Genomic DNA, 20525 nt, shown 5'->3' with positions numbered 1-20525 from the left:
CCACGTGACGATCTGGCATGAGTAGATGGTGTAAGATCTCTGCCAACAAGAGGCGCCAAGGGGGGAGATGATGAAAAGCACAGTGGTGGCACCGCTGATGAAATGGTGACCGGAAAAGTCGGCAGTAAAGCGGAAGCCATGAGTCAGAGAGCTGATTGGAGGAGCCAGTAGTGCCGGGACTGCCAGTAGTGTTAGGTGCAGCAGCTGGCTTCAGGGGAGCCTGAGGCGCTGCTGGCGCCATGGATTGTCTGAACATGAACTGCACCCATGCGTACATCCAGCTAGGATCCATAAATGAGGCAGGCAGGATATGCTGTGGCCAGACTGGTAAGGCAGCTGTTGAGCAGGTAGTCCAGGGAAGTGGCTGTAACCTGATGGCGCTGCTGTTGCCAAGTAAGGGTTGAAGACCGCAGGTACCCGTCCAGTCAGGGGGCTCGTACTAGACAAGGGTGGTGCAGGCACCTGAGACTTTGGTGAGGTGTAGATGGCGCAGTAATTGATGGTAGGAGCAACAGAATCAGCACGAGTCGTTAACGACAGGAATGCCACATTCAGCATACGTGTCGACATGTGGGACATGACCATCGACCGTGGCGACGTCGTCTGAGAGGTCGTGGGGGCCAAAGCTGAAGGCAGGTTGGAACAACAACACACCTGTAGTTACCATGACTAAAAGCCACAAACAAGCTGGAATTTAATCCAAGTTACAAATGGATAAGACCATAAAGGCACAAACCATAAACAACAACACAAAAGCAAGTGAAAACAAAGTATAAATAAGAAGCAAAGGATTCTAGAAAACTGCAGAGGCTTTATTTCACAACAACATGTCTGTCCGTGTTTAATGACAAAGCAGTAATGTGCTCTTATGTGACGTCACCACGTCCGGGTCAGATGGCAGCTGTGTGAGGGTATTGCTACACCACTGGTTAGAACAACTTCTTCTGCAACTGGACCTCTCACAGCTTTATCTTTCTGTTGTAAAACAGCAGTAAATGCATTACGGAGAAATCCAGGATCAGGTATAAAATAATTGTATATTTATAATACTTATCCTATCTCACTCTATGCATTTCTCATTCTTCTTTCGATATGAAGTGGAAACATGCCTAAACAAAGTAGTATGCACGTCATCACACCAAGGTGATTATAAAGAGACTGACTTGGCGGTGGAAATCACATGTTCAGCACCTGTAGGTCGATCAGCATGAAAAGTGTGCATGACCCAGATTGATGGGAGGTGACCATGGTGATGCTAGGTGTGTTCGGGTGAATTCTTTTTAAGAAGCTTAAAACCTTTGTTTAGGCACATTACCACACAGGATCGAAAAAAGAATGAGAAATGCACAGTGTGAGATAGGATAAGTTTAAAAATTTGTTTCCCGCAATTAATTTATCACAATCAAATCTACATGGAACATTGGATGAAAGTCAAAGTGTCTCTCTCCATGGTCAGTTTGATCTTCTCCTCATGGAGGTATAGAGGGACACAACAGACACTATCTCACCTGTTGGACTCCTCAAGGAGGGTCTCCATGGTCCGTTTGATCTTCTCCTCATGGAGGTAGAGAGGGACACAACAGACACTATCTCACCTGTTGGGACTCCTCAAGGAGTGTCTCCATGGTCAGTTTGATCTTCTCGTGGAGGTATAGAGGGACACAACAGACACTATCTCACCTGTTGGACTCCTCCAGGAGAGTCTCCATAGTCAGTTTGATCTTCTCCTCATGGAGGTATAGAGGGACACAACAGACACTATCTCACCTGTTGGACTCCTCCAGGAGTGTCTCCATGGTCAGTTTGATCTTCTCGTGGAGGTATAGAGGGACACAACAGACACTATCTCATCTGTTGGACTCCTCCAGGAGTGTCTCCATGGTCAGTTTGATCTTCTCCTCATGGAGGTATAGAGGGACACAACAGACACTATCTCACCTGTTGGACTCCTCCAGGAGAGTCTCCATAGTCAGTTTGATCTTCTCCTCATGGAGGTATAGAGGGACACAACAGACACTATCTCACCTGTTGGACTCCTCCAGGAGTGTCTCCATGGTCAGTTTGATCTTCTCCTCATGGAGGTATAGAGGGACACAACAGACACTATCTCACCTGTTGGACTCCTCCAGGAGTGTCTCCATGGTCAGTTTGATCTTCTCCTCATGGAGGTATAGAGGGACACAACAGACACTATCTCACCTGTTGGACTCCTCCAGGAGTGTCTCCATGGTCAGTTTGATCTTCTCCTCATGGAGGTATAGAGGGACACAACAGACACTATCTCACCTGTTGGACTCCTCCAGGAGTGTCTCCATGGTCAGTTTGATCTTCTCCTCATGGAGGTATAGAGGGACACAACAGACACTATCTCACCTGTTGGACTCCTCCAGGAGTGTCTCCATGGTCAGTTTGATCTTCTCCTGCATGGAGTCATAGAGGGAAGAAACTGCTTCACTTTCCTTCCTTGCATTCTGTTTGATCTCCTCAAGCAGTGCTCGTAGCAGCAAGATTCCATCTCTCACAGAGTTCTGTAGATCCCGTACAGCCTGTGGATGAACCAAGACTCCAAATGTAGTGCTTTCTTACGTGATACTGGAAACCATTTATGATTTGTATACTGGTAACATGAGTAACACTGTCTGTGATTGGTTTGGTTGTTTTTTTTGTTTTACGCCACACTCAGCAATATTCCAGCTATATGACAGCAGTCTGTAAATTATCAAGTCTGGACCAGAAAATCCAGTGATTGATATCATGAACATCGACCAACGCCATTGGGATCAATGACAAGTTTCAACCAAATCAGAGAGTCTGACCACCCGATCCTTTAGTTGCCTCTTCCGACAAGCATAGTCACATTTTACTGCAAGCATGAATTGCTGAAGACCTATTCTACCCGAATCTTCACGGGTCACACTGTCTGTGAACATGGCTGGTTACTGGATCATAACAATAACACTCAACATTTGTTAAACAAAAACTTGTAGAATTTTCCTATTCGGAATATTCTATAAGTAATACGTTACCACTGATATACCGAGGCTGTTGTCTCCCACAACTGCTGCTATAGCGAAATCTACCACAGAGATCTCAATTACCTCATGCAGCACGTGCATAGCCACCTAGCTGCCATGTGACACCCTTCAGTCTTGTCTCTGGCGAGAGCAAGTGCTCAGGGGATGGACGGGCGGGCAGCAGCCCAAGTGGTAACGTATTACTTATAGATATTCCGAATAGGAAAATTCTACAAATTACATTAAGTAATACGTTACCACTGTTATACCGAGGCTGACTACCACAGTAGGCGGTGGGGAGCACCTACAACCCGAACCTGACTGCTCGTGTTCCTTCCGACCAGCGGAAGTAAACAACAAGGCGGAAGCACTCGATGCGCATGCTCCTAGCTAGGCGTTACCCTATAGGAATACCAAAGCACTGTCAAGCGCATACCGTAAGGCTCAATTGTCATTGCCCAACGATTGGTGACTCCAATCGGCCCCACTGGGTAGGTATTTCATCGCCGCAGCAGATGAGAACACAGTATCCGTGTGAGCTAAATCTTAGATCAGGTTAAACAGTCGGGAAGAGGGAAATTAATTTCATCCGGACCGTATATCCCAAAGCAAGCCTACTTAAAGTATGCATTAGACGCGTGACCTAATTCCAGTATTTGTAAGCATGTATCACAAGGTTGGAATACACGACAGACAATTAAATGCATAATTGTCAAAATACAAATAAGGACAAAACACACAAAAAGCCGCCTCATGTGTTGTGTGAGAGCACTGGTTTGCGGGACCCCCACTCCTGTACCCACAGCGTTCGGAACATTGGAGACGACCCAGATTGACCACCGTGCAAGGTCTGACGCCTATTGAGTTTGAACTGCGCTGGGCACACCCCTTAGATGACGGCTTGAGCAGCGATCAGCGGCCCAAGACGGTGCACACCCTCCACGTCTTCATCAGAAACCCTTCTGAGGTAATGATTGGCAAAAAACGAGTCAGAACGCCAGTAACAACCTCGTAATATTCTGTGAACAGAGATATTCGAGTGTAGGGAAAATGTTGCCGCTAGCGCCCTGATCTCGTGCGGGTTTGACCCCGCTACTGGTAACCCCCGAGACCGGTACGCCAGATTGATGACAGAACGAAGCCATAACACAATCGAGTTGAGAGTTATGTCAGCAGTGTGATTAGGGTTACACGATATGAACAGACGGCCACGCCCTTGTCTGCGTTCATTCAAGGCCTTAAGATAATACTTAAGGGCCCTAACCGGACACAGCGATCTGTCCTCGGTATCAGCAGGATGTAAGATTTCCTTGAGTGATCTTACAGTGAATTCTCTCTCCGTTTGACCACATTTCTGATTCTTGGCGACGAAGCCCATGAGCAGGCCCAGGCGGACCGGTCCTTCATCGTCCCTATCGAATCGTATTTAAGCGACATCGAGTGCATGAATCTTGGACACACGTGCCGCCGTGGCAACGGAGAGGAGAAATGCTGTTTTCCAAGTCACATGCCGGAACAAAGCACTACCCAAGGGTTCATACGGAGCCTCCGTAAGTGATTTCAACACTAAGGCGGCCCTTCTTAAGATCGTGCTGTTTGAAACCCTTGATAATACCCCGAATCACCGGCTCTTTTGAGAGACTGGTACCCATAGAAACATCCCGTACAACTGACGAGACATAGTTGGCAATGGAACCCCCGGAGAGTTTCGGGTCTCTCGTAAGTGAGACATGAAACGAGCAATATCCTGCACAGATACCTTATCTGGCGAATGAATGTGATGTTTACAACACCACTTCGTGAAAATAGCCCAACGTGCATTATACACCTTCTGGGTAGAATCACAATGCATACTAATGTATGCCCGACGAGAAAAACCTTTACTCCTCAGACACTCGGTGATGACATCCACGCGTGCAGATTGAACTGCCCTGCGTTTGGATGAAGCTGATGGGTGTGAGGGTGGATCAGCAGATCCGGTCTCACAGGCAGTGGATGTGGCGACTGCGTGGCCTGGGCCAGCAAGTCGGGGTACCACGATCTGTTCGGCCACATGGTCGGATCAGTAACATTCGACAGAGAACTCCTCCAAGATGCTACCGTTGTGTTGTCGGTTGCCAGCATGAGCCGGGCATCGACTAGACTATGCTTCCAGTGATTGACTGCGTTTATCACTGCCTTGAACTCGAGGCAATTGTGAAGACCTAGTGCGTCTACGCACCACAGCCCCGAGCTCCCCTCCCCCTCTAGATGGGCGCCACTGGGGAAGGAGAGGGTGGCCTGACAGGCTGCAGCAGGTGCAACTGTCCAGGGCCAAGTGACTCGGTTTCGCCGACGGGCCAATCGAAGTTGGCGTGGTCGGCATACGAACCCCTCCAATGAGAGTCACCTGGAGGGGCCCTTGCCATCCTTAGACAACTTGGGCTTCCCCCAGTTCCCCTTCTTCCCGCGAAAGGGCTGCTGATGGCCCTTACCAGAGCCCTCAGGGCGGGGCTTATTCCCGGAAGAAGAAGAACCCGACCCCTTAGACCTACCGGCCGCAGCATCCTGGGGCGTGCTCCGCTAAGGAGCGGCACCCAGGCGCCTATGCAGGGACCCCACAAGATCAAGTGTGTGCCGAGAGGCCTCGGCAGACACAGCAGCCTGTTGTTCCTTCAGAACCCCAAGGATCTTGTTATTGAAAAGGGGCCGCGCAGACCAAGGCTGCGAAAGGAGCACTTCCTGGTTGGCAGCGTCCAACCCCGAGGCGGCAAGATACGACTTGCTCCTGAGAAAATGGCATGTGCCGGAAATAAAGGCAGAAGCCCCAGCAACGTACTCCAGGGAAGCATTTAAACCGAGCAGGCAGTTGTAAATGTGCTGGTCACGGTTCGTGGGAGAACCTTTGAACAGACTGGCCGCTGCAGCCAGGTAAGTGTCTCCGTGAGACATTGCAAGCATGGAGTGCCGAGCGAGGGTGTCCAGCTGCTGCAAGGTAGCTTGTGTAACCGTAGCAGCCGGTGGGGCAGGGACACCCAACCGTCCAACATGGGCCTCCGCAGAAGGACCAGCCTCGGGAAAGGCAAGGTCATGTACCGGGAAAGAACCCTTTCTCCATGACGGTGGAGCCAACGGGAGACCCCGACTGGAGGCCGCCGCGAAGGCTTTCTCCAAAGATGGCTTGATCCCGCGCAGCAAGGTTGATGCGGGGAAAGCCTTGTCGGAAGTCTCATCGTATACCTCGGAGGAACCCACAGAGCCTGGATTCCCCGTGGTACCGGCATGGGCTTAGGCATGTCCTCAAAGAGATCATAAACCATGGCCACGCGGTTCTTAACGGTTCGGGGGAAGGACGAGTGACCACGGGAGCCGCCGCTGTACCGGTGGACGCCACATCCGAACCCGCGGCCACCGAAGAGGCCGGGAACGGAACAGCTAGCGGCCTATCCTGAGATAAGGCCGCCAGCTTGGAGTCCACAAGCTTGGAAAGCAATGCAGCGACGACATCCCCAGACAGCCCAAGGGATCCGCTGCAGCCATGGAGGTGGTACCCGCAAGGGGAACCCGACCGGGCGTGCCGGCCACCACAGGGGTGGAAACGGACTGTACATACAGCCTGTAGCGCTCAAACGCTGCAGGCCCCAGACCGTCGCACAGGACGCACCGGGTGTCCCCTCAAGGAACCCTGCACCGCGGGCAATGATGGTGGGGATCCCCTAGTGATGATAAGAACTTGTGACACACCCCGGGTTGCAGGGGTAGAGGGGGTGGACAACGGCGACACATCCATGTCAGACATTTTGGTACTATGAACAAAAGAGCATAACATGGTTAAAACACACGCACCACAAATATTCACAAACGAGCATTTTCACAAGGAAAATAAACGAGCAAAGTGAATATAGACCATACACATAGAACATATAGAGAAATAAGTGATGTTAACCCCCAAAAGCATACTATAGCAGGGGAACGTAAGACGCTACGTGCATACGAGAACCCCGCGAGTATATAGGAAAAAGGGCGGGAAAAGTTTTTTCGTTTGGCGGGAAAATTATATCCAAGCGTAGCTACCGCAAACGCCCCGTACATGCACAGTTTATTAGTTTAATAAACCATGATAAATATCACCGAATTGGTCGAGGAAACAGGAACGCTTCAGCAGTCTATAATATGTCTAGCGAGCGCCAGCGAAGAGACAAGAGTGAAGGGTGTCACATGGCAGCTAGGTGGCTACACACGTGCTGCATGAGGTAATTGAGATCTCTGTGGTAGATTTCGCTATAGCAGCAGTTGTGGGAGACAACAGCCTCGGTATATCAGTGGTAACGTATTACTTAATGTAATTATGACTTAAATCAGGGTCAACCCGGGATTAATCATGCTGGTATTCATCCCGACATCTTTTTCCTCATTCAAAGTGGGTGGGTGAATGTGGCTTCATTCTGTTGTCAATCTCATTCAAATCAAATCTTATTTCTCACAACAGCTAACCAAACATCGGTGGACATCCCATTACGGGTCATGTCAGAATGAAAGTTAAGAAAGTCCAGTATCTGTTATTTAGCTGACATCACATGGAAGATTCAGAGACAATGATCAATGTCAGTCAGTTGATAGCAGAGCAATTGCTTATTTACTTGAACACTCTGCTCCAGCTTGCGACAACTTTGGTTGTAAGCGGTCTCTAGGTCCACGCAGTGCGTCCGACTCTCACTGGGGAAGAAAACAAAAGGAAACAAATTAGCCATGTTTCAAATAAATGCATAAATCCCTAAGGAGTTATTGAGGCTTATGTTTTCCAAGTCATATGCTGTAAATCCTAAAGGAGTTATTGAGGCTTATGTTTTCCAAGTCATATGCTGTAAATCCTAAAGGTGTAATTGAGGCTTATGTTTTCCAAGTCATATGCTGTAAATCCTAAAGGAGATATTGAGGCTTATGTTTTCCAAGTCATATGCTGTAAATCCTAAAGGAGTTATTGAGGCTTATGCTTTCCAAGTCATATGCTGTAAATCGTAAAGACGTTATTGAGGCTTATGTTTTCCAAGTCAAATGCTGTAAATCCTAAAGGAGTTATTGAGGCTTATGTTTTCCAAGTCATATGCTGTAAATCCTAAAGGAGTTATTGAGGCTTATGTTTTCCAAGTCAAATGCTGTAAATCATGATAAATGTGACATCAGTAACAGATATAGTCAATGTGACATATGTGACATCAGTAACAGACATAGTCAATGTGACATATGTGACATCAATAACAGACATAGTCAATGTGACATATGTGACATCAGTAACAGATATAGACTGTGTGACATATGTGATATCAGTAACAGATATAGACTGTGTGACATGCGTGACATCAGTAACAGATATAGACTGTGACATATGTAACATTAGTAACAGATATAGACTGTGACATATGTGACATCAGTAACAGATATAGTCTGTGTGGCATATGTGACATCAGTAACAGACATAGTCCGTGTGACATCAGTAACAGATATAGTCAATGTGGCATGTGTGACATCAGTAACAGATATAGTCAATGTGACATGTGTGACATCAGTAACAGACATAGTCAATGTGACATATGTGACATCAGTAACAGATATAGTCCGTGTGACATGTGTGACATCAGTAACAGATATAGACTGTGACATATGTGACATCAGTAACAGATATAGACTGTGACATATGTGACATCAGTAACAGATATAGTCTGTGTGACATGTGTGACATCAGTAACAGATAGTCAATGTGACATGTGTGACATCAGTAACAGATATAGACTGTGTGACATGTGTGACATCAGTAACAGATATAGACTGTGTGACATGTGTGACATCAGTAACAGATATAGACTGTGACATGTGTGACATCGGTAACAGACATAGTCATTGTGACATATGTGACATCAGTAACAGATATAGTCAATGTGACATGTGTGACATCAGTAACAGATATAGTCAATGTGACATATGTGACATCAGAAACAGATATAGACTGTGTGACATATGTGATATCAGTAACAGATATAGACTGTGTGACATGTGTGACATCAGTAACAGATATAGACTGTGTGACATATGTGATATCAGTAACAGATATAGACTGTGTGACATGTGTGACATCAGTAACAGATATAGACTGTGACATGTGTGACATCAGTAACAGACATAGTCATTGTGACATATGTGACATCAGTAACAGATATACACTGTGACATGTGTGACATCAGTAACAGACATAGTCATTGTGACATATGTGACATCAGTAACAGATATAGACTGTGACATGTGTGACATCAGTAACAGATATAGACTGTGACATATGTGACATCAGTAACAGATATAGACTGTGACATGTGTGACATCAGTAACAGATATAGTCAATGTGACATATGTGACATCAGAAACAGATATAGACTGTGTGACATATGTGACATCAGTAACAGATATAGACTGTGTGACATATGTGACATCAGTAACAGATATAGACTGTGTGACATGTGTGACATCAGTAACAGATATAGACTGTGACATGTGTGACATCAGTAACAGATATAGACTGTGACATATGTGACATCAGTAACAGATATAGACTGTGAAATGTGTGACATCAGTAACAGATATATTCTGGGTGACATGTGTGACATCAGTAACAGATATAGACTGTGACATGTGTGACATCAGTAACAGATATAGTCTGTGTGACATGTGTGACATCAGTAACAGATATAGACTGTGACATATGTGACATCAGTAACAGATATAGACTGTGACATATGTGACATCAGTAACAGATATAGTCTGTGTGACATGTGTGACATCAGTAACAGATATAGTCAATGTGACATATGTGACATCAGTAACAGATATAGACTGCGACATATGTAACATTAGTAACAGATATAGACTGTGACATGTGCGACATCAGTAACAGATATAGTCTGTGTGACATGTGTGACATCAGTAACAGATATAGTCCGTGTGACAGGTGTGACATCAGTAACAGATATAGTCTGTGTGATATGTGTGACATCAGTAACAGATATAGACTGTGTGACATATGACATAACCAAGGTGGTAACCATGGTGACACAGACAGGGAGGAACCTTACATCCGCATGTCTCTGAAGCAGTTGATGCACAGCATGATTTTCTTCTCTGTGGAGAACATGATGTACGGCTCCTTGTGCAGCGCTGAAACAATAGGAGTTCAGCTGAGAAACAAAGCCACCTACACTCTGCCCCCAGACAGATCCCCTGCCCCCATACAGATCCCCTGTCCCCATACAGATCCCCTGCCCCCAGACAGATCCCCTGCCCCCATACATATCCCCTGCCCCCAAACAGATCCCCCGCCCTCATACAGATCCCCTGGCCCCAAACAGATCATCTGACCTCATACAGATCCCCTGCCCCCATACAGATCATCTGACCTCATAAAGATCCCCTGCCCCCATACAGATCACCTGCCCCCATACAGATCATCTGACCTCATACAGATCACCCGCCCTCATACAGATCCCCTGCCCCCATACAGATCATCTGACCTCATACAGATCCCCTGCCCCCATACAGATCACCTGCCCCCATACAGATCATCTGACCTCATACAGATTCCCTGCGCCCATACAGATCACTTGCCCCCATACAGATCATCTGACCTCATACAGATGCCCTGCCCCCATACAGATCACTTGCCCCCATACAGATCATCTGACCTCATACAGATGCCCTGCCCCTATACAGATCCCCTGCCCCCAAACAGATCATCTGACCTCATAGAGATCCCCTGCCCCCAGACAGATCACCTGCCCCCATACAGATTATCTGACCTCATACAGATCACCTGCCCCCATACAGATTATCTGACCTCATACAGATCACCCGCCCCCAAACAGATCCGCTGCCCCCATATAGATCCCCTGCTCCCATACAGATCACCTGTCCCCATACAGATCCCCTGCCCCCATACAGATCCCCTGCCCCCATACAGATCACCTGCTCCCATACAGATCACCTGTCCCCATACAGATCACCTGCTCCCATACAGATCACCTGTCCCCATACAGATCCCCTGCTCCCATATAGATCCCCTGCTCCCATACAGATCACCTGCTCCCATACAGATCACCTGCTCCCATACAGATCACCTGTCCCCATACAGATCCCCTGCTCCCATACAGATCACCTGTCCCCATACACATCACCTGTCCCCATACAGATCCCCTGCCCCCATACAGATCCCCTGCTCCCATACAGATCACCTGTCCCCATACAGATCACCTGCTCCCATACAGATTACCTGCTCCCATACAGATCACCTGCTCCCATATAGATCCCCTGCCCCCATACAGATCACCTGCTCCCATACAGATCACCTGCTCCCATATAGATCCCCTGCTCCCATACAGATCACCTGCTCCCATACAGAACACCTGTCCCCATACAGATCCCCTGCCCCCATACAGATCACCTGCTCCCATATAGATCACCTGCTCCCATACAGAGCACCTGTCCCCATACAGATCCCCTGCCCCCATACAGATCACCTTCTCCCATACAGATCACCTGTCCCCATAAAGATCACCTGTCCCCATACAGATCACCTGTCCCCATACAGATCACCTGCTCCCATATAGATCCCCTGCTCCCATACAGATCACCTGCTCCCATACAGATCACCTGTCCCCATACAGATCCCCTGCCCCCATACAGATCACCTGCTCCCATATAGATCACCTGCTCCCATACAGAGCACCTGTCCCCATACAGATCCCCTGCCCCCATACAGATCACCTTCTCCCATACAGATCACCTGTCCCCATAAAGATCACCTGTCCCCATACAGATCACCTGTCCCCATACAGATCACCTGCTCCCATATAGATCCCCTGCTCCCATACAGATCACCTGCTCCCATACAGATCACCTGCTCCCATACAGATCACCTGCTCCCATATAGATCCCCTGCTCCCATACAGATCACCTGTCCCAATACAGATCACCTGTCCCCATACAGATCCCCTGCCCCCATACAGATCACCTGTCCGCATACAGATCATCTGCTCCCATATAGATCACCTGCTCCCATACAGATCACCTGTCCCCATACAGATCACCTGCTCCCATACAGATCACCTTCTCCCATACAGATCACTTGTCCCCATACAGATCACCTGCTCCCATACAGATCACCTGTCCCCATACAGATCACCTGTCCCCATACAAATCACCTGTCCCCATACAGATCATCTGTCCCCATACAGATCACCTGTCCCCATACAGATCACCTGTCCCCATACAGATCACCTGCTCCCATACAGATCACCTTCTCCCATACAGATCACTTGTCCCCATACAGATCACCTGCTCCCATACAGATCACCTGCTCCCATACAGATCACTTGCCCCAATACAGATCATCTGACCTCATACAGATCCCCTGCCCCCATACAGATCCCCTGCCCCCAAACAGATCATCTGACCTCATAGAGATCCCCTGCCCCCAAACAGATCATCTGACCTCATACAGATCACCCGCCCTCATACAGATCCCCTGCCCCCATACAGATTATCTGACCTCATACAGATCACCTGCCCCCATACAGATTATCTGACCTCATACAGATCACCCGCCCCCAAACAGATCCGCTGTCCCCATACAGATCTCCTGCTCCCATACAGATCACCTGCTCCCATACAGATCACCTTCTCCCATACAGATCACCTGTCCCCATACAGATCACCTTCTCCCATACAGATCACCTGCTCCCATACAGATCACCTGTCCGCATACAGAGCACCTGTCCCCATACAGATCACCTGCTCCCATACAGAGCACCTGTCCCCATACAGATCACCTGTCCCCATACAGATCACTTGTCCCCATACAGATCACCTGTCCCCATACAGATCACCTGCCCTCATACAGATCACCTGCCCTCATACAGATCCCCTGCTCCCATACAGATCACCTCTCCCCATACAGATCCCCTGCCCTCATACAGATCCCCTGTTCCCATACAGATCACCCGCCCCCAAACAGATCCGCTGCCCCCATACAGATCACCTGCCCTCATACAGATCACCTGCTCCCATACAGATCCCCTGCTCCCATACAGATCACCTGTCCCCATACAGATCACCTCTCCTCATACAGATCACCTGTCCCCATACAGATCACCTTCTCCCATACAGATCATACAGACTGGGAGTATTTGTGAAATTACAAATCAATAAAAACAACTGAACATGCTTAATACAAGAAGAAATAAAACTTTAAGCTGTGAACAAGTAGTGATTTCATTGCTAGGTTACTTATTGCTCATGAAGTACTATTCTGAAGCCTCTTAATCCCCATCCCACCTGATGGGAACTAACAACCTCTGAACGAGGACCTCATATGACATTATAAACCTACTGCCACTTTTGCCTATTGCATTGTAGATATCTCGTAATAACCAGATGGAATTTGGACTTAGTGTTTCAAATGTCCAATGTTCTAAAATTGAAGACAAGAAATGAAAGCATTTCATTATGGATGAAGGAAAGTCGAACCTGCAACCTCAGATATCCTGTTAAGTTTTTTAACTAACTGTTTTCCCACTGAGCCACCGGGGCAGGTGTTGAAAGAACTTCAATTTTAGATGTCATAACTTAGTTTTGTCTATGCTGCACCTATTTCTTCTCTCACATGCTTTAATCCGAGGAAAGACGGTATCGGCAATGTAAGACCCAGGCAAGAGGGTATCGGCATTGTAAGACCCAGGAAAGACGGTATCGGCAATGTAAGACCCAGGCAAGAGGGTATCGGCAATGTAAGACCCAGGCAAGAGGGTATCTGCAATGTAAGACCCAGGCAAGAGGGTATCGGCAATGTAAGACCCAGGCCAAGAGGGTATCAACAATGTAAGACCGAGGAAAGAGGGTATCGGCAATGTATGACCCAGGCCAAGAGGGTATCGGCAATGTGAGACCCAGGCAAGAGGGTATCAACAATGTAAGACCGAGGAAAGAGGGTATCGGCAATGTATGACCCAGGCAAGAGGGTATCGGCAATGTAAGACCCAGGCAAGAGGGTATCGGCAATGTAAGACCGAGGAAAGAGGGTATCGGCAATGTAAGACCCAGGCAAGAGGGTATCGGCAATGTAAGACCCAGGCAAGAGGGTATCGGCAATGTAAGACCCAGGCAAGAGGGTATCGGCAATGTAAGACCCAGGCAAGAGGGTATCAACAATGTAAGACCGAGGAAAGAGGGTATCAACAATGTAAGACCCAGGCAAGAGGGTATCGGCAATGTAAGACCCAGGCAAGAGGCTATCGGCAATGTAAGACCCAGGCAAGAGGGTATCAACAATGTAAGACCGAGGAAAGAGGGTATCGGCAATGTAAGACCCAGGCAGGAGGGTATCGGCAATGTAAGACCCAGGCAAGAGGGATCGGCAATGTAAGACCCAGGCAAGAGGGTATAGACAATGTAAGACCCAGGCAAGAGGGATCGGCAATGTAAGACCCAGGCAAGAGGGTATGGACAATGTAAGACCCAGGCAAGAGGGATCGGCAATGTAAGACCCAGGCAAGAGGGTATCGCCAATGTAAGACCGAGGAAAGAGGGTATCGGCAATGTAAGACCCAGGCAGGAGGGTATCGGCAATGTAAGACCCAGGCAAGAGGGATCGGCAATGTAAGACCCAGGCAAGAGGGTATGGACAATGTAAGACCCAGGCAAGAGGGATCAGCAATGTAAGACCCAGGCAAGAGGGTATGGACAATGTAAGACCCAGGCAAGAGGGATCGGCAATGTAAGACTCAGGCAAGAGGGTATGGACAATGTAAGTCCCAGGCAAGAGGGATCGGCAATGTGAGACCCAGGCAAGAGGGTATCGCCAATGTAAGACCCAGGCAAAAGGGAACGGCAATGTAAGACCCAGGCAAGAGGGATCAGCAATGTAAGACTCAGGCAAGAGGGTATGGACAATGTAAGACCCAGGCAAATGGGTATCGGCAATGTGAGACCCAGGCAAGAGGGTATCGCCAATGTAAGACCCAGGCAAGAGGGTATCGGCAATGTGAGACCCAGGCAAGAGGGTATCAACAATGTAAGACCCAGGCAAGAGGGATTGGCAATGTAAGACCCAGGCAAGAGGGTATCGGCAATGTAAGACCCAAGCAGGAGGGTATCGCCAATGTAAGACCCAGGCAAGAGGGTATCAACAATGTAAGACCCAGGCAAGAGGGTATCGGCAATGTAAGACCCAGGCAAATGGGTATCGGCAATGTGAGACCGAGGTAAGAGGGTATCAACAATGTAAGACCCAGGCAAGAGGGTATCGGCAATGTAAGACCCAGGCAAGAGGGTATCGGCAATGTAAGACCCAGGCAAGAGGGTATCGGCAATGTAAGACCCAGGCAAGAGGGTATCGGCAATGTAAGACCCAGGCAAATGGGTATCAACAATGTAAGACCCAGGAAAGAGGGTATCAACAATGTAAGACCCAGGCAAGAGGGTATCGGCAATGTAAGACCCAGGCAAGAGGGTATCGGCAATTTGAGACCCAGGCAAGAGGGTATCGGCAATGTAAGACCCAGGCAAGAGGGATCGGCAATGTAAGACCCAGGCAAGAGGGTATAGGCAATCTAAGACCCAGGCAAGAGGGTATCAACAATGTAAGACCGAGGAAAGAGGGTATTGGCAATGTAAGACCCAGGCAAGAGGGATCGGCAATGTGAAACCCAGGCAAGAGGGTATCGGCAATTTGAGACCCAGGCAAGAGGGTATCGGCAATGTAAGACCCAGGCAAGAGGGTATCGGCAATGTAAGACCCAGGCAAGAGGGTATCGGCAATGTAAGACCCAGGCAAGAGGGTATCGGCAATGTAAGACCCAGGCAAGAGGGTATCGGCAATGTAAGACCGAGGAAAGAGGGTATCAGCAATGTAAGACCGAGGTAAGAGGGTAAAAAAATCACAGAAATAAAAACAAGTTACTGTATATCGCTGTCCATAAAGCGACCCCATGTATAAGGCGACCGCACTGTAAAAATCCTAAAAAATGATGATAATTAAAAAACCAGAAGTGATCCAGAATAAAGCACATCACCAGCGCATACATAGTCCCTATATTTGCAATAAAAATGTGTTTGTCTTCTGTTGTTTTCTTGTACCTAAGAATGGTAGCAAATATAGAAAAATATTGTAGTCGATGTACCAGTTACTTACAGCAGCGCTTGTGTATTTCTTTTGTTCTCTTGGATAAGACAACAATGTCGTGAGCAGCAAACATCTTGGCGCGGTGGGTTTCATCTCTACAGCCAGTACACAGGGGCTGGCAGCAGGTGTTGCAGAAATACATGGGGTTACAGTCCTGCAGTCAACAGAACACAACAGTTGTGTGATGGTACAGAATACACGGGGTTACAGTCCTACAGTCAACAGAACAGTTGTGTGATGGTACAGAATACACGGGGTTACAGTCCTGCAGTCAACACTACAGTTGTGTGATGGTACAGAATACACGGGGTTACAGTCCTGCAGTCAACACAACAGTTGTGTGATGGTACAGAATACAAGGGGTTACAGTCCTGCAGTCAACACAACAGTTGTGTGATGGTACAGAATACATGGGGTTACAGTCCTACAGTCAACACAACAGTTGTGTGATGGTACAGAATACATGGGGTTACAGTCCTGCAGTCAACACAACAATTGTGTGATGGTACAGAATACACGGGGTTACAGTCCTGCAGTCAACACAACAGTTGTGTGATGGTACAGAATACACGGGGTTACAGTCCTGCAGTCAACACAACAGTTGTGTGATGGTACAGAATACATGGGGTTACAGTCCTGCAGTCAACACAATAGTTGTGTGAGGGTACAGAATACATGGGGTTACAGTCCTACAGTCAACACAACAGTTGTGTGATGGTACAGAATACACGGGGTTACAGTCCTGCAGTCACCACAACAGTTGTGTGAGGGTACAGAATACACGGGGTTACAGTCCTACAGTCAACACAACAGTTGTGTGATGGTACAGAATACATGGGGTTACAGTCCTGCAGTCAACACAACAGTTGTGTGATGGTACAGAATACACGGGGTTACAGTCCTGCAGTCAACACAACAGTTGTGTGAGGGTACAGAATACACGGGGTTACAGTCCTGCAGTCAGCACAACAGTTGTGTGATGGTACAGAATACACGGGGTTACAGTCCTGCAGTCAACACAACAGCTGTGTTATGGTACAGAATACATGGGGTTACAGTCCTGCAGTCAACACAACAGTTGTGTGAGGGTACAGAATACATGGGGTTACAGTCCTGCAGTCAACACAATAGTTGTGTGATGGTACAGAATACACGGGGTTACAGTCCTGCAGTCACCACAACAGTTGTGTGATGGTTCAGAATACACGGGGTTACAGTCCTGCAGTCAACACAATAGTTGTGTGATGGTACAGAATACATGGGGTTACAGTCCTGCAGTCAACACAACAGCTGTGTGATGGTACAGAATACACGGGGTTACAGTCCTGCAGTCAACAGAACAGTTGTGTGATAGTACAGAATGCATGGGGTTACAGTCAACACAACAGTTGTGTGAGGGTACAGAATACACAGGGTTATAGTCCTACAGTCAACAGAACAGTTGTGTGATGGTAAATTTACTGATAAATACAATGTTCCATATTTGTTAGACCTGACATTCGGCATGGTGACATATTCTTAATGATTCTTATCTGGAATCCCACAGCCATGCAATTCAGTTGTCAAGAAAGCAGACAAGTCACAAAATAGTCCTAGCATTCCAGAGTGAAGTCATGTATGACTTGTTGCTGATGAATACATGCACTAGTGAAAGAGAGGTATGGAAAACTCAAACCTTTGCATTTACAGTGTAGATAAACCTAACATGCTTTCAGATTTGTGGATGTTACCATAATTATTCAGCATGATGAATATTTGATGCATGGAAATCTTAACATTTGAAGGAAAAGTTAAGCAAAATTTTATTTTACTTGCAGTAAACTAGTTGATTAGGAAATAAAAACACCTTGATTTTCACATAGAGCAATTATTAATCATACAAACTTTATCACAGTTGGCACATGATGCTTTCTCGTCCAGGGATGATTCAACCATGAACTTCAGCAGGGGATCAGGGGGAGGTAATGAGTTTCCTTCTTTTAAAGGTGTGGTTGCCCTGGGAAAAAAATGTTCTGGTTACCATGGTTACATTATCATGAATATTGATAGTTACTTTAAACAAATATATTTATGGTTATATTGTTATTATTAAAGAAATTAGCTGGAACATAATCAATAAAAAAGAAATCATCAAATGTTCCTTAAACAAGTTTTAAGCACAACAATACCAATCTCAGATCTTCAAGCATGTCAGGTTAATAAAAATGAGGAAGCAATATTTTATCATCCAAAACTGGCTCCCACAGGAGAAATCACTTGGGTGCATCACAATGATTTGCAGACCAGTGTGACATCATTGGTTACCATGTTGTCACAATCAAATGACATCACTAATGGCTCTGCTACTGAAGCTGTTAGCAGTACTTTTTACACTTAAGACACTGCTTTTAATGTCTACAACCTGAAAAGTTTGGAAGAATGATGTTGGATGATAGATAAAATCTAACCGTTGTGTCTTTTGATATAAAATATATCAACACTTGTTGATATATTTGATATCAAAGGACACAAGGGTGAGATTCTCTATCTATGTTGGAAAGACATGTAAGAGCAGTGGAAACTAAGTGGCAGATTTTTAATGTCACCACAAATACATCTGTGACTTACCCACAAAGAGGACACAGCATCTGTGAGTCCGCTGCTCGGCCCCGCAAACAGCGCATACAGAAGCTGTGGAAGCACGAGAGTATACAGGGGTCATCATATTGTTCATTGCACAGGTAGCACAGCAGGGGGTTCCTTTTGGCCACGTCGGTATCTTCAAGGCTTTCCATTGGTTGAAAAATTTCCCCGGACATGGTTATCACAGTCAATCTATGTCATTGGCTGAACCAACCTGGGAAAACCTGAGGTTGCAGGTCAACCTCTAAAAGGTCTTTTCCTCACAATCTGAAAAGAAATCCAAACAACCTTTAAATCAGTGATTAAAATGAGAGATTTGTGACCATAGTTACAAGTTATTACTTAAATTGAAAAGAGATTCTCAGTATCGCAAAATTTGAAAATAGAAACGATTCAAAGAGGTGCCTCTTTGTCATCACTGTTTGTAACATCTGACCCACTATGCCAGACATCAGCATATTGAGAGCTTGTAAAATGAACATGCTGAAGAGAATATCATTCACTGGTACTTCAGCAATACCACAGCTACACAACACAGTAGCTTATATATAAACAATGCAGTGGTTGATAGTGTGAACAGTAGATATATCATGTAGTAGGCAAAATACTTGATACAAATATTTTATGCTAATCATAACTAATAGTCATGACAGTGAGGACAAGTTTAGTGAGAGAGGTATTGTTATATGCAGCATTAGTTCAGCCATCTTGCAGGGCCTTGGAGACAAATGAGTTCTGGGAAGGAAACCAGGAGTGACAGCATGAGCAACAATCCCAGTCATCCAGGGGAGACATTATAACAACCTAATGCTTATCAGTGTTGTAATTTGAGCATGAATGCTTTGTATCTGTACATGTTTCATATCTGTTCAAGTTTCATATCATATATTAGTTCATCTTTATGATTCATCACAAACTTATTTCATCTTTCACAATAATATTACTTCTAAATACAAGCAAGGTATAGATGTACATCTGGCTGTTTCCTTTGGAATGAAACTTTTGATATTGCTGTGTCTATTATCGAATGCCCTTTTGCTTATCGCCTCTCCGTTGACCGACGAGAACCCTGTCCGTCATTGTGTCTATCAGGGAAATTTAATATCGTTTAGGCCTATCTGTGAATTGAGTAACTGAGAAAATAAATCCAAATGAAATAATTGAACATGCCAAAGTAGGCAAAGGCAATGCTCTTTCAACAGTAGGACAGACAAGAGAATCAATCCAAGGTTTGTTTTGACATATTTGGGATATTTTCATCAATGAATGACATCTCGAATTACAAAGATTGTTTCACCACAAACAGCTTAGCAACATCATATCTAATCTATATAAATGACAATCATATGTAAAATCTAAGCGCGGTTGCCTCCAATTTCTTTTAAAAAACAATGACTGGCAGGTACCGAAGCATTCGTTTTGGGGTCATAGTGAGGATGGGATTCGCCTACTTCCTTTCATGGGCGCCGCCATCTTGGATGACTCATATTTGGTTAAAAACATAACATTTTTTTTCCGGCCAATGAATAAAAATACCGCGTGTATCATTACGGTTAGTGATAAGGCTTTACATCAGCCAAACGATACTAGTGTATTTTCATTTGTGTATTATTGACATACATGGAAGTATCAAATATACAATAACACTTCAACCCGGAGTGTGTAAAAACATGGAACAGGAATGTACACAT

The 20525-nt window shown here is 46.3% G+C and overlaps 1 protein-coding gene and 1 pseudogene across 2 annotated transcripts in view; both read right to left on the bottom strand.

Annotated features, from left to right (window-relative positions):
* Window positions 1-20312, bottom strand: part of LOC139470725 (RING finger protein 207-like) — a 38245-nt gene extending 17933 nt beyond the window's left edge. For both annotated transcript variants that reach the window (XM_071252990.1, XM_071252991.1), the window contains exons 1-7: window positions 20241-20312; window positions 18820-19101; window positions 18097-18208; window positions 16222-16366; window positions 10115-10196; window positions 7634-7709; window positions 2374-2546 (exon numbers count right to left, since the gene is read on the bottom strand). In XM_071252990.1, the coding sequence (XP_071109091.1) occupies window positions 2374-2546; window positions 7634-7709; window positions 10115-10196; window positions 16222-16366; window positions 18097-18208; window positions 18820-19010 (779 nt within the window). In that variant the 5' untranslated portion in view covers window positions 19011-19101; window positions 20241-20312. The remainder of the gene's footprint in view (window positions 1-2373; window positions 2547-7633; window positions 7710-10114; window positions 10197-16221; window positions 16367-18096; window positions 18209-18819; window positions 19102-20240) is intronic.
* Window positions 11035-13023, bottom strand: LOC139471004 (uncharacterized; annotated as a pseudogene).
* Window positions 20313-20525: the final 213 nt, after the last annotated feature.

Source organism: Haliotis cracherodii, unplaced genomic scaffold (assembly GCF_022045235.1).
Source record: "Haliotis cracherodii isolate W230 unplaced genomic scaffold, xgHalCrac1.p SCAF_21, whole genome shotgun sequence".
NCBI classification, from domain to species: Eukaryota; Metazoa; Mollusca; class Gastropoda; order Lepetellida; family Haliotidae; genus Haliotis; species Haliotis cracherodii.
Note: the sequence above shows the minus strand (reverse complement) of the source record. Positions and strands in the feature narration are given on the sequence as shown.